Genomic DNA, 16,180 nt, shown 5'->3' with positions numbered 1-16,180 from the left:
GCTCTGTGCTTAGCTAAACTCAAAAAGTCATCTCTCAAGTTTTTCCCCAGCTGCTCATACTCAGCAAGCTTTGCAGCTATCCTGGAGCCATAGGTGGCTGCAGACTCCCTGGGCCCCTGAGACCCCACTGCTCCACCACCTGACTCTCCTGGGAGCCCCTCCGTGCAGCTGCACCTGCACCCCGTCTTCCGCTCACCTTCCTTTTCGATCTTGCATCCACATTAGAAACCTTGCGGCTTCCACCCGTTGCTGGAAGGGCTGGGTCCACATTGCTGCAAACCCTACTAGATCTTCTTACCCCTCCAGCCGGAGCGCTGGCCGGTAGCTTACTCTCTACACCCCCCGCCGGCTGTGACCGGGAGGTGGAGGTCAGGGGATCCACGCTGAAGACTCTCCCAGGAAGCTGCCACCTTCCTGGGGAAGCAGGTGGTAAATCAGCCTCTCTCCTCCTGGAAGTCTGGATGTGTGGAGCTCAGGAGCAAACACAGGCACACCCAGTAACCACACCCTCCAGAGCTGCACTCACTATTCTTCTGATAAGGGCACTACCTGCATTATATACATGTGTTTAGCAGCCTTGAGTGGCGGTGCATGCGGGGTATATACCTGTGGTGTCCCACTGCTAGTTTTCTTTGAACCTGTCCAAAAGTTCTTAGGTTAAAACAAGTGGTGGATTTTAAAGTTTCCCCACTAGGTGTTAGTATTTCTTATATGTATTATTGCACAGCCGAAGGAGGTAATGGGTTAAGCTATTTGTAACAGGTGTTATGTGCTGACCACTAAGAGGTGCTTTTTCTCTCTATTCTATGTTCTCTAAACTTTCTCTTGCACACAACTCCACCACTCACAGGAAGGTACACAAAGTCCCCTGTAGGAGGAGTTACTGGTGGAGGAAGTGCAGTTCAGTCTTAGCCCAGTTTTCAAAGAGAGAGGACACAAAACAAGACATTCCCTGCTGAGGTTATGCCAGGGCCTGGCTTTGGCAAAGGCCCCTGTCAGGGACACCAAGGTCAGTTCAGTCTAGCTTCGAGTGTGAACAGCTAGAGACCAAGGGTTCCTCTAAAGCAACTACTACTTACACTATGCAGTGCTAAGCACAAGTAAGGGAGAACAGCCACAAAGCAACACCCTTACCCACGCCAGGAACATGTCAGGAAAGTGCAGGACAGACTCCTGAAGAAATAGGAGCTGATCCCAGTAGGACAAAGCTACCATAGAAGAAAGCCTATGCATCCTACTGTGCAATGTTGGAAACTGGGAAATCTCGGACACCTAGCTACACCCAGATAACCACGGCCGGGGCTTGTGATACCCACCTGGGACGGGTTCTACAACACTAGGGGGTAGAAGGTGGTCCGATATAGTTTAAACGTGAGTATAAGTATCACTTTGCTTTACTACAAAGATATATACAAAAGTTCTGGCAGAGCACATATTCTACACTGGGTATAGGGCTCCTTTGGCAAACTCCTCTCCTCTTCTCTCTACCTTCTACAAAGCACTACTACTACTTCTACTCTTCTCAAGCACCTACTTGAAGCCAGCACCCAAGTGTTTATCAAGATTATTATCATTTGTGAAACGTGTACTGTTATCCTGCCAGAGGTATACAGTAACATTTTTCTGTCAAACGCACAGGACTTTGTCTATCTCTGTTTGCACCTATACACACACCACCGCACACCTTGGGTTATTTATCCCCCTTCTGTGGGTGGTGGTACCGACAGTCCGGCTGGGTCAGTTGCCACTCCAGGTTGCTGTGACAAGGGACCCAAAACAACCCTGCAGGTTACCAACAATTTTGGGGAATACAAGCCGGCCATACAACCAGGTAGCAATATCACACCTGTGTGCTGGACTAGCACTGGTGTAACATCACTGGCCGAGCTCACAACAGTCCAACCCGCCACATACCCTGTATACACTATTGCTCCTACCCCAGGGATGTTCTTTGTTTAGAGTCTTCAGCAGTGGGTGATGGATCTGTATATGTTGCTTTATCTGGAGACCCCAATACCTCCAGTTTTCATGTCCCCCCTTCCCTGAGCTACCCCCTCTGCGCTCTCTGCCTCTCTCTTTCTCGATGATCTTTTGCAGATCATTCTGCTCATGTTACTGAATCCTTAATAATGTCCACCCCTGTGCTCCTCTCCACCAGGATCCAGGATGCCCGGACTGATGAATCGATTCACCGGCGCCCCCCTGCCCCTCACCTCGGCTGAGATCAGTGCCTGTGTCAGCGGCTATGCCCTGGGGATGACCGCCTCCCTGACCTACAGCAACCCAGAGGCTCAGCCTGTGGAAGGTAAGTACAGTGGGAGAGTGGGCGGCCCGGGGGTATACACTACACATGCGGATGTCACTCAACTCACAGACGGTTTGTTGCATAATGGGAAATAGGAGAAGGGCCCCAATTGTTGTTGTTGTCTTGAGACAGTTCTCACATATTTGCAACTAGTAGGATAATGCCACCTAGTGCCAGGATAGTACTGTCACATACAGTCCATATACTACTGTCATATAGTGACAGGATGATTCTGTCACATACAGTCCATATACTACTGTCATATAGTGACAGGATGATTCTGTCACATACAGTCCATATACTACTGTCATATAGTGACAGGATGATTCTGTCACATACAGTCCATATACTACTGTCATATAGTGACAGGATGATTCTGTCACATACAGTCCACATACTACTGTCAAATAGTGCCAGGATAGTTATGTCAGATACAGGCCACATACTACTGTCAGATGCAGTCCAGATACTACTGTCAGATAGTGCCAGGGTAGTACTATCATCTACCATCCACATACTACTGTCATATAGTGCCAAGTTAATACTGCCATCTACTATCCACATGCTTCTGTCATTTAGAGCCCGGATAGTGCTGTCAGATACAGTCCACATACTAGTGTCATATAGTGCCAACATAGTACTGTCAGATACAGTTTACATACTGCTGTCACATGGTACCAAGATAATACTGTCAGATACAGTCCACATACTACTGCCACATGGTACCAAGATAATACTGTCAGATACAGTCCATATACTACTGTCATAAAGTGCCAAGATAATACTGTCATCTACTGTCCACATATCATAGTGCCATGATAATACTGCCATATACCATCTGCATACTACTGCCACATACTGCTGTCATATAGTGCCATTATAATACTGCCATCTACTGTCCACATACCATAGTGCCATGATAATACTGCCATATACCGTCCACATACTACTGCCCCATACTGTGCACATATTACTGCTGTTCAGTCCTCTGGGGTTCCTGGTCCTGGGCATTTTGGTCGCAGCCCATGTAGTTTCTGGGATGTTACGGTATTGTACTTGTTGTCATTGCCGCCATCTGTAGGAAGCGCCACACCGGAGCAGCAGCCATGACGGGCTCTCCTTTAGGAAAGTCACTACCCCTTTGACCCACCTACACATACAGATGGGCCCGACCATTATATATTCCCCAGCTAGAACGGAGCAGCTGGGTGTCAGCACTCAGCTCTGCTACAAATGCTTCATATCTGAGCGGAGCCACAAGGTCAGACTGTGATGGATCTCAGCGAGTCCTCCGGGAGGGAGAGAAGATCTCACACACATATAAATGAGGCCAAACCATACCTCCTGCAGTCAGCCCTGTATCAGCCCTGCCTGGAGGGGGCGCTCTGTGTTATAAGAACCTATATTTACTAACTCAGAAAAATACAAGACTAAAACAGAATACAGTACACCCACAGGCAGGAGGTGGTATTACAGAATACAGCACACCCACAGGCAGGAGGTGGTATTACAGAATACAGCACACCCACAGGCAGGAGGTGGTATTACAGAATACAGCACACCCACAGGCAGGAGGTGGTATTACAGAATACAGCACACCTGCAGGCAGGAGGTGGTATTACAGAATACAGCACACCCGCAGGCAGGAGGTGGTATTACAGAATACAGCACACCCACAGGCAGGAGGTGGTATTACAGAATACAGCACACCCACAGGCAGGAGGAGGTATTACAGAATACAGCACACCTGCAGGCAGGAGGTGGTATTACAGAATACAGCACACCCACAGGCAGGAGGTGGTATTACAGAATACAGCACACCCACAGGCAGGAGGTGGTATTACAGAATACAGCACACACAGGCAGGAGGTGGTATTACAGAATTCAGCACACCCACCGGCAGGAGGTGGTATTACAGAATACAACACACCCACAGGCAGGAGGTGGTATTACAGAATACAGCACACCCACAGGCAGGAGGTGGTATTACAGAATACAGCACACCCACAGGCAGGAGGTGGTATTACAGAATACAGCACACCCACAGGCAGGAGGTGGTATTACAGAATACAGCACACCCACAGGCAGGAGGTGGTATTACAGAATACAACACACCCACAGGCTGGAGTTGGTATTACAGAATACAACACACCCACAGGCAGAGGTTGTATTACAGAATACAGCACACCCACAGGCAGGAGGTGGTATTACAGAATACAGCACACCCACAGGCAGGAGGTGGTATTACAGAATACAGCACACCCACAGGCTGGAGTTGGTATTACAGAATACAACACACCCACAGGCAGAGGTTGTATTACAGAATACAGCACACCCGCAGGCAGGAGGTGGTATTTCAGAATACAGCACACCCACAGGCAGGAGGTGGTATTACAGAATACAGCACACCTGCAGGCTGGAGGTGGTATTACAGAATACAGCACACCCACAGGCAGGAGGTGGTATTACAGAATACAGCACATCTGCAGGCAGGAAGTGGTATTGCAGAATACAGCACACCAACAGGCAGGAGGTGGTATTACAGAATACGGCACACCTGCAGGCAGGAGGTGGTATTACAGAATACAGCACACCCACAGGCAGGAGGTGGTATTACAGAATACAACACACCCACAGGCAGGAGGTGGTATTACAGAATACAGCACACCCCAGGCAGGAAGTGGTATTACAGAATACAGCACACCCACAGGCAGGAGGTGGTATTACAGAATACAGCACACTCGCAGGCAGGAGGAGGTATTATAGAATACAGCACACCGGCAGGCAGGAGATGGTATTATAGAATACAGCACACCCACAGGCAGAAGGTGGCATTACACAATACAGCACACCTGCAGGCAGGAGATGGTATTACAAAATACAGCACACCCGCAGGCAGAAGGTGGTATTACAGAATACAGCACACCCGCAGGCAGGAAGTGGTATTACAGAGTACAGCACACCCGCAGGCAGGAAGTGGTATTACAGAATACAGCACACCTGCAGGCTGGAGTTGGTATTACAGAATACAACACACCCACAGGCAGAGGTGGTATTACAGAATACAGCACACCCGCAGGCAGGAGGTGGTATTACAGAATACAGCACACCCGCAGGCAGGAGGTGGTATTACAGAATACAGCACACCCGCAGGCAGGAGGTGGTATTACAGAATACAGCACACCCACAGGCTGGAGTTGGTATTACATTGTGTAGGTGTAAATCCTGAACAGAAGAAATAACCATCTATTCCAGTGCATTCTACTTCTATATGTCCATTCCTTTGGTCTAGCCTAGAGGTGGCGCTATATATTTTAAGGCATGTTTGCAGTATTGTATACTTATTTTTCCCATATAATATAAACGTTGTAGCTCTTACAGTACACCCTCAGGCGAAAAGTGGTATTACAGTATATCAATGTGTATACATCTGTGTATGTCTCTTGTATGAGTGATGTCACAGTGACCGGGCCTTATATCCCCGCAGCCCTCTTCGTGTTTCCTCTCAATGAGCACACAGTGGTTGTCGGCTTTGAGGCCGTGATCTGCAGACGAATAGTCACCGTCCAGATTAAAGACAAAGCCAAAATGGACGAATCTTACTACGATTACTGCAGCCTGTCCAGTGGGAGACTGCCCGACGGCAACGGTAAGAGAGTTAGGGTCATGATAGGAGGCTCCGCAGCATGTGGTCATGTATCTAATCCTGTCATGTGGGATACTGTCTGCATTGCTGCTAACGTGTGATACTGTCTACTGAGCCTCTTTATCTAATCCTACCATGTGGGATACTGTTTGCTGATTTGCTGTATCTAATCCCACGACTAATAATCCTGTATGATATAGAGCGACCGATATCTGATCAGAGGACACGACTAATAATCCTGTATGATATAGAGGGGGGGGGGGGGTGATATCTGATCAGAGGACGGGACTAATAATCCTGTATGATATAGGGGGGGGAGGGGGTGATATCTGATCAGAGGACACAACTAATAATCCTGTATGATATAGAGCGACCGATATCTGATCAGAGGACACGACTAATAATCCTGTATGATATAAGGGGGGGGGGGATGATATCTGATCAGAAGACACGACTAATAATCCTGTATGATATTGGGGGGAGGGGGGGGGGGTGATATCTGATCAGAGGACACGACTAATAATCCTGTATGATATAGGGGGGAGGGAGTGATATCTGATCAGAGGACACAACTAATAATCCTGTATGATATAGGGGGAGGGGGTGATATCTGATCAGAGGACACAACTAATAATCCTGTATGATATAGAGCGACCGATATCTGATCAGAGGACACGACTAATAATCCTGTATGATATAAGGGGGGGGGGGGGATGATATCTGATCAGAAGACACGACTAATAATCCTGTATGATATTGGGGGGAGGGGGGGGGGTGATATCTGATCAGAGGACACGACTAATAATCCTGTATGATATAGGGGGGAGGGGGTGATATCTGATCAGAGGACACGACTAATAATCCTGTATGATATGGGGGGGGGGGGGGATATCTGATCAGAGGACACAACTAATAATCCTGTATGATATAGGGGGAGGGGGTGATATCTGATCAGAGGACACAACTAATAATCCTGTATGATATAGAGCGACCGATATCTGATCAGAAGACACGACTAATAATCCTGTATGATATTGGGGGGAGGGGGGGGGTGATATCTGATCAGAGGACACGACTAATAATCCTGTATGATATAGGGGGGAGGGGGTGATATCTGATCAGAGGACACGACTAATAATCCTGTATGATATGGGGGGGGGGGGGATATCTGATCAGAGGACACGACTAATAATCCTGTATGATATAGGGGGGAGGGGTGATATCTGATCAGAGGACACGACTAATAATCCTGTATGATATAAGGGGGGGAGGGGGTGATATCTGATCAGAGGACACGACTAATAATCCTGTATGATATAGAGGGGGGGGGAGGGGTGATATCTGATCAGAGGACACGACTAATAATCCTGTATGATATAAGGGGGGGAGGGGGTGATATCTGATCAGAGGACACGACTAATAATCCTGTATGATATGGGGGGGGGATATCTGATCAGAGGACAGGACTAATAATCCTGTATGATATAGGGGGGAGGGGTGATATCTGATCAGAGGACACGACTAATAATCCTGTATGATATAAGGGGGGGGGGGGGGTGATATCTGATCAGAGGACACGACTAACAATCCTGTATGATATAGAGGGGGGAGGGGGTGATATCTGATCAGAGGACACGACTAATAATCCTGTATGATATAGAGGGGGGGTGATATCTGATCAGAGGACACGACTAATAATCCTGTATGATATAAGGAGGGGGGGGGTGATATCTGATCAGAGGACACGACTAATAATCCTGTATGATATAGAGGGGGGGGGGGGTGATATCTGATCAGAGGACACGACTAATAATCCTGTATGATATAGAGGGGGGGGGGGGGTGATATCTGATCAGAGGACACGACTAATAATCCTGTATGATATAGGGGGGAGGGGGGTGATATCTGATCAGAGGACACGACTAATAATCCTGTATGATATAGGGGGGAGGGGTGATATCTGATCAGAGGACACGACTAATAATCCTGTATGATATAGGGGGGAGGGGGTGATATCTGATCAGAGGAGACGACTAATAATCCTGTATGATATAGGGAAGAGGGGGGGATATCTGATCAGAGGACACGACTAATAATCCTGTATGATATAGAGGGGGGGGGGGTGATATCTGATCAGAGGACACGACTAATAATCCTGTATGATATAAGGGGGGAGGGGGTGATATCTGATCAGAAGACACGACTAATAATCCTGTTTGATATAGAGGGGGGAGGGGGTGATATCTGATCAGAGGACGGGACTAATAATCCTGTATGATATAGGGGGGAGGGGTGATATCTGATCAGAGGACACGACTAATAATCCTGTATGATATAGGGAAGAGGGGGGGATATCTGATCAGAGGACACGACTAATAATCCTGTATGATATAGGGGGGAGGGGGGGGGGTGATATCTGATCAGAGGACACAACTAATAATCCTGTATGATATAAGGGGGGGGGGGGGGGTGATATCTGATCAGAGGAGACGACTAATAATCCTGTATGATATAAGGGGGGGGGGGTGATATCTGATCAGAGGACACGACTAATAATCCTGTATGATATGGGGGGGGTGATATCTGGTCAGAGGACACAACTAATAATCCTGTATGATATAGGGGGGGGGGGGTGATATCTGGTCAGAGGACACGACTAATAATCCTGTATGATATAAGGGGGGGAGGGGGGTGATATCTGGTCAGAGGACACGACTAATAATCCTGTATGATATAAGGGGGGGGGGGGGTGATATCTGGTCAGAGGACACGACTAATAATCCTGTATGATATAGGGGGAGGGGGTGATATCTGATCAGAGGACACGACTAATAATCCTGTATGATATAAGGGGGGGGGGTGATATCTGATCAGAGGACACAACTAATAATCCTGTATGATATAGAGGGGGGGGGGGTGATATATGATCAGAGGAGACGACTAATAATCCTGTATGATATAGGGGGGAGGGGGTGATATCTGATCAGAGGACACGACTAATAATCCTGTATGATATAGGGAAGAGGGGGGGATATCTGATCAGAGGACACGACTAATAATCCTGTATGATATAGGGGGGGGGTGATATCTGATCATAGGACACGACTAATAATCCTGTATGATATAGGGGGAGGGGGTGATATCTGGTCAGAGGACACGACTAATAATCCTGTATGATATGGGGGGAGGGGGAGATATCTGGTCAGAGGACACGACTAATAATCCTGTATGATATAAGGAGGGGGGGGGTGATATCTGATCAGAGGACACGACTAATAATCCTGTATGATATAAGGAGGGGGGGGGTGATATCTGATCAGAGGACACAACTAATAATCCTGTATGATATAGGGGGGAGGGGTGATATCTGATCAGAGGACACGACTAATAATCCTGTATGATATAAGGGGGGGGGGGGGGGTGATATCTGATCAGAGGACACGACTAATAATCCTGTATGATATAGGGGGGGGGTGATATCTGATCAGAGGACGGGACTAATAATCCTGTATGATATAGGGGGGAGGGGGGTGATATCTGATCAGAGGACACGACTAATAATCCTGTATGATATAGGGGGGGGGGGGGTGATATCTGGTCAGAGGACACGACTAATAATCCTGTATGATATAGGGGGGAGGGGGTGATATCTGATCAGAAGACACGACTAATAATCCTGTTTGATATAGAAGGGGGGGGGTGATATCTGATCAGAGGACACGACTAATAATCCTGTATGATATGGGGGGAGGGGGGGGGGGTGATATCTGATCAGAGGACACGACTAATAATCCTGTATGATATGGGGGGAGGGGGGGGGTGATATCTGATCAGAGGACACGACTAATAATCCTGTATGATATTTCCTGATCGTTCCTTCTTTTCTTCGTGCCGCTTTCCCTTCGCTCTGTGTTACGTGTGAATCATTAGATGGAGGTCGCGGTGCGGGGACGATTTCCAGGTCATTAGTTCGCACTTTTGGATTTCTAGTCACCAAGTGACACAGCGGGGAAATGTAAGTTCCTCTCCTGCTGCTGCGGGTTAATCACGGCAATGAAAGCATTAGAGCGCCAGCGGGTCGGAGACACGGCGCTCTGTACCATCCATAGATTATAATGAGGGTCAGAGATGGCACTCCCTGCGTCTAAGCAGCTGGAGCATCTGCATCTGAGTAATGGGCAGAACGCACCGCAGCCGGGGAGGAAAGTCAGCCAGGTAGAACAGGAAGTATCACAAATAATGGGCTTAGATACTCAACTTCAGCAATAATATCACACAGGAGGATTAGAAAGAGCAACTTAAAGGGATTGTTCACCAAAACCTTTTTTCTTTCAAATAAACTGGTGCCAGAAAGTGCCAGAGGTTTGTAATTTATTTCTATTTAAAATCTCCAGTCTTCCAGTACTTATCAGCTGCCATATGTCCTGCAGGAAGTAGTGTATTCTCTTCAGTCTGACACAGTGCTCTCTGCTGCCACCTCTGTCCATGTCAGGAACTGTCCAGAGCAGGAGCAAATGCCCATAGAAAACCTCTCCGGCTCTGGACAGTTCCTGACATGGAGAGAGGTGGCAGCAGAGAGCACTGTGTCAGACTGGAGAGAATACACCACTTCCTGCAGGACATACAGCAGCTGATAAGTATTGGAAGACTGGAGATTTTTTTTTTTTTTTTTATTAGACGCAAGTTACAAGTCTCTTGCACTTTCTGGCCTCAGTTGATTTGAAATAATTTTTTTTTGTGAACTATCCCTTTAACCCCTTAAAGGGGTAGTGCTGCGTTTAACTTTTATTCACTAAATAACACACATTACAAAGTTATACAACTTTGTAATGTGTATTATTTAAGTGAATGGCCCCCTTCCCTGTTTCCCCCCACCCCGGAAGAGTTGGTGCATTATACTTACGTGTCACTCTCGACCCTGGCCACCATCTTGTGTTGACAACGTCATCTTCAGGAGGCCAGCCGAACCTTTCCTTAATGAAAAAATCCTCTCCCCTTATAAGAGTCTGAATCACCACCCCCCCCCCCCTTTCCGATTTTCTAAATAAAAATAAAGAAAGAAACATATATGGTATGGCCCTGTGCGTAATCACCCCAACTATTATACTGTATTATTACATCCCTGATCTCACACGGTAAACGGCGTAAGCGAAAAATTGTAACAAAAAGTGATCAAAAAGTCGCATATGAGTAATCAAGGTACCAATAGAAAGAACAGATCAACGCTCGAAAATGACACCTCACACAGCCCTATAGAACAAAGGATAACAGCGTTATACAGAGGGAATAGAGCACAGGATAACAGCGTTATACAGAGGGAATAGAGCACAGGATAACAGCGTTATACAGAGGGAATAGAGCACAGGATAACGGCGTTATAAGGGGGGAATAGAACAAAGGATAACAGCGTTATAAGGAGGGAATAGAGCACAGGATAACAGCGTTATAAGGGGGGAATAGAGCACAGGATAACAGCGTTATAAGGAGGGAATAGAGCAAAGGATAACAGCGTTATAAGGAGGGAATAGAGCACAGGATAACAGTGTTATACAGAGGGAATAGAGCAAAGGATAACAGCGTTATACAGAGGGAATAGAGCAAAGGATAACAGCGTTATACAGAGGGAATAGAACAAAGGATAACAGTGTTATACAGAGGGGAATAGAGCACAGGATAACGGCGTTATAAGGGGGGAATAGAGCACAGGATAACAGCGTTATACAGAGGGGAATAGAGCACAGGATAACAGCGTTATAAGGGGGGAATAGAGCACAGGATAACAGCGTTATACAGAGGGGAATAGAGCACAGGATAACAGTGTTATATGGAGGGAATACAGCACAGGATAACAGCGTTATACAGAGGGAATAGAGCACAGGATAACAGCATTATATGGAGGGAATAGAGCACAGGATAACAGCATTATATGGAGGGAATAGAGCACAGGATAACAGCGTTATACAGAGGGGAATAGAGCACAGGATAACAGCATTATATGGAGGGAATAGAGCAAAGGATAACAGTGTTATACAGAGGGGAATAGAGCACAGGATAACAGCGTTATACAGAGAGAATAGAGCACAGGATAACAGCGTTATACAGAGGGAATAGAGCAAAGGATAACAGCGTTATATGGAGGGGAATAGAGCAAAGGATAACAGTGTTATAAGGAGGGTATAGAGCACAGGATAACAGCGTTATACAGAGGGAATAGAGCACAGGATAACAGTGTTATACAGAGGGAATAGAGCACAGGATAACAGCGTTATATGGAGGGAATAGAGCAAAGGATAACAGCGTTATACAGAGGGAATAGAGCAAAGGATAACAGCGTTATACAGAGGGAATAGAGCACAGGATAACAGCGTTATACAGAGGGAATAGAGCAAAGGATAACAGCGTTATACAGAGGGAATAGAGCACAGGATAACAGCGTTATACAGAGGGAATAGAGCAAAGGATAACAGCGTTATATGGAGGGAATAGAGCACAGGATAACAGCGTTATACAGAGGGAATAGAGCACAGGATTACAGCGTTATATGGAGGGAATAGAGCAAAGGATAACAGCGTTATAAGGAGGGAATAGAGCACAGGATAACAGTGTTATACGGAGGGAATAGAGCAAAGGATAACAGTGTTATACAGAGGGAATAGAGCAAAGGATAACAGCGTTATAAGGAGGGAATAGAGCACAGGATTACAGCGTTATACAGAGGGAATAGAGCAAAGGATAACAGCGTTATACAGAGGGAATAGAGCACAGGATAACAGCGTTATACAGAGGGAATAGAGCAAAGGATAACAGCGTTATACAGAGGGAATAGAGCAAAGGATAACAGCGTTATACAGAGGGAATAGAGCACAGGATAACAGCGTTATACAGAGGGAATAGAGCAAAGGATAACAGTGTTATACAGAGGGAATAGAGCACAGGATAACAGCGTTATACAGAGGGAATAGAGCAAAGGAAAACAGCGTTATAAGGAGGGAATAGAGCACAGGATAACAGCGTTAAAAGGAGGGAATAGAACAAAGGATAACAGCGTTATAAGGAGGGAATAGAGCAAAGGATAACGGCGTTATATGGAGGGGAATAGAGCAAAGGATAACGGCGTTATATGGAGGGAATAGAGCAGAGGATAACAGCGTTATATGGAGGGAATAGAGCAAAGGATAACAGCGTTATACAGAGGGAATAGAGCAAAGGATAACAGCGTTATACAGAGGGAATAGAGCACAGGATAACAGTGTTATACAGAGGGGAATAGAGCACAGGATAACAGCGTTATAAGGAGGGAATAGAGCAAAGGATAACAGCGTTATATAGAGGGAATAGAGCACAGGATAACAGCAATATAAGGAGGGAATAGAGCACAGGATAACAGCGTTATACAGAGGGAATAGAGCACAGGATAACAGCGTTATACAGAGGGAATAGAGCAAAGGATAACAGCGTTATATGGAGGGAATAGAGCAAAGGATAACAGCGTTATAAGGAGGGAATAGAGCAAAGGATAACAGTGTTATATGGAGGGGAATAGAGCACAGGATAACAGCGTTATAAGGAGGGAATAGAGCACAGGATAACAGCGTTATAAGGAGGGAATAGAGCACAGGATAACAGTGTTATACAGAGGGAATAGAGCACAGGATAACAGCGTTATACAGAGGGAATAGAGCAAAGGATAACAGCGTTATACAGAGGGAATAGAGCACAGGATAACAGCGTTATACAGAGGGAATAGAGCAAAGGATAACAGCGTTATATGGAGGGAATAGAGCACAGGATAACAGCGTTATAAGGAGGGGAATAGAGCAAAGGATAACGGCGTTATACAGAGGGAATAGAGCACAGGATAACAGCGTTATATGGAGGGAATAGAGCACAGGATAACAGCGTTATACAGAGGGAATAGAGCACAGGATAACAGTGTTATACAGAGGGAATAGAGCAAAGGATAACAGCGTTATACAGAGGGAATAGAGCAAAGGATAACAGCGTTATACAGAGGGAATAGAGCACAGGATAACAGTGTTATACGGAGGGAATAGAGCACAGGATAACAGCGTTATACAGAGGGAATAGAGTAAAGGATAACAGCGTTATACAGAGGGAATAGAGCAAAGGATAACAGTGTTATAAGGAGGGAATAGAGCAAAGGATAACAGCGTTATAAGGAGGGAATAGAGCACAGGATAACAGCGTTATACAGAGGGAATAGAGCAAAGGATAACAGTGTTATACAGAGGGAATAGAGTAAAGGATAACAGCGTTATAAGGAGGGAATAGAGCAAAGGATAACAGTGTTATACAGAGGGGAATAGAGCACAGGATAACAGTGTTATACAGAGGGAATAGAGCACAGGATAACAGCGTTATACAGAGGGAATAGAACAAAGGATAACAGTGTTATACAGAGGGAATAGAGCAAAGGATAACAGCGTTATACAGAGGGAATAGAGCAAAGGATAACAGCGTTATATGGAGGGAATAGAACAAAGGGTGACAGCATTATACAGAGGGAATAGAGCAAAGGATAACAGCGTTATACAGAGGGAATAGAGCACAGGATAACAGCGTTATACAGAGGGAATAGAGCAAAGGATAACAGTGTTATACGGAGGGAATAGAGCACAGGATAAGAGCGTTATACAGAGGGAATAGAGCACAGGATAACAGTGTTATATGGAGGGAATAGAGCAAAGGATAACAGCGTTATATGGAGGGAATAGAGCAAAGGATAACAGCGTTATACAGAGGGAATAGAGCAAAGGATAACAGCGTTATATGGAGGGAATAGAGCAAAGGATAACAGCGTTATATGGAGGGAATAGAGCACAGGATAACAGCGTTATACAGAGGGAATAGAGCACAGGATAACAGTGTTATACAGAGGGAATAGAGCAAAGGATAACAGCGTTATATGGAGGGAATAGAGCACAGGATAACAGCGTTATACAGAGGGAATAGAGCACAGGATAACAGTGTTATACAGAGGGAATAGAGCAAAGGATAACAGCGTTATAAGGAGGGAATAGAGCAAAGGATAACAGCGTTATACAGAGGGAATAGAGCACAGGATAACAGCGTTATACAGAGGGAATAGAGCACAGGATAACAGCGTTATACAGAGGGAATAGAGCAAAGGATAACAGTGTTATACGGAGGGAATAGAGCACAGGATAACAGCGTTATATGGAGGGAATAGAGCAAAGGATAACAGCGTTATATGGAGGGAATAGAGCACAGGATAACAGTGTTATATGGAGGGAATAGAGCAAAGGATAACAGTGTTATACAGAGGGAATAGAGCAAAGGATAACAGCGTTATACAGAGGGAATAGAGCAAAGGATAACAGCGTTATACAGAGGGAATAGAGCACAGGATAACAGCGTTATAAGGAGGGAATAGAGCACAGGATAACAGCGTTATATGGAGGGAATAGAGCAAAGGATAACAGTGTTATACAGAGGGAATAGAGCAAAGGATAACAGCGTTATAAGGAGGGAATAGAGCACAGGATAACAGCGTTATAAGGAGGGAATAGAGCACAGGATAACAGCGTTATATGGAGGGAATAGAGCAAAGGATAACAGTGTTATACAGAGGGAATAGAGCAAAGGATAACAGCGTTATAAGGAGGGAATAGAGCAAAGGATAACAGCGTTATACAGAGGGAATAGAGCACAGGATAACAGCGTTATAAGGAGGGAATAGAGCAAAGGATAACAGCGTTATAAGGAGGGAATAGAGCAAAGGATAACAGCGTTATAAGGAGGGAATAGAGCAGAGGATAACAGCGTTATACAGAGGGAATAGAGCACAGGATAACAGCGTTATAAGGAGGGAATAGAGCAAAGGATAACAGTGTTATATGGAGGGAATAGAGCACAGGATAACAGCGTTATAAGGAGGGAATAGAGCACAGGATAACAGCGTTATATGGAGGGAATAGAGCAGAGGATAACAGCGTTATAAGGAGGGAATAGAGCACAGGATAACAGCGTTATATGGAGGGAATAGAGCAAAGGATAACAGCGTTATATGGAGGGTATAGAACACAGGATAACAGCGTTATAAGGAGGGAATAGAGCACAGGATAACAGTGTTATATGGAGGGAATAGAGCAAAGGATAACAGTGTTATATGGAGGGAATAGAGCACAGGATAACAGCGTTATATGGAGGGAATAGAGCACAGGATAACAGCGTTATATGGAGGGAAT

At 45.8% G+C, this 16,180-nt stretch overlaps 1 protein-coding gene across 3 annotated transcripts in view; it reads left to right on the top strand.

The window, feature by feature from the left end:
* Window positions 1-2,166: 2,166 nt before the first annotated feature.
* VWA5B1 (von Willebrand factor A domain containing 5B1) overlaps window positions 2,167-16,180 on the top strand; it is an 80,802-nt gene continuing 66,788 nt past the window's right edge. For all 3 annotated transcript variants that reach the window (XM_069946838.1, XM_069946837.1, XM_069946836.1), the window contains exons 1-2: window positions 2,167-2,305; window positions 5,793-5,954. In XM_069946838.1, coding sequence (XP_069802939.1) covers window positions 2,167-2,305; window positions 5,793-5,954 — 301 coding nt within the window. The remainder of the gene's footprint in view (window positions 2,306-5,792; window positions 5,955-16,180) is intronic.

Source organism: Dendropsophus ebraccatus, chromosome 12, assembly GCF_027789765.1.
Source record: "Dendropsophus ebraccatus isolate aDenEbr1 chromosome 12, aDenEbr1.pat, whole genome shotgun sequence".
In the NCBI taxonomy this organism is placed as follows: Eukaryota; Metazoa; Chordata; class Amphibia; order Anura; family Hylidae; genus Dendropsophus; species Dendropsophus ebraccatus.
This window is presented reverse-complemented; position numbering and strand designations above follow the sequence as displayed.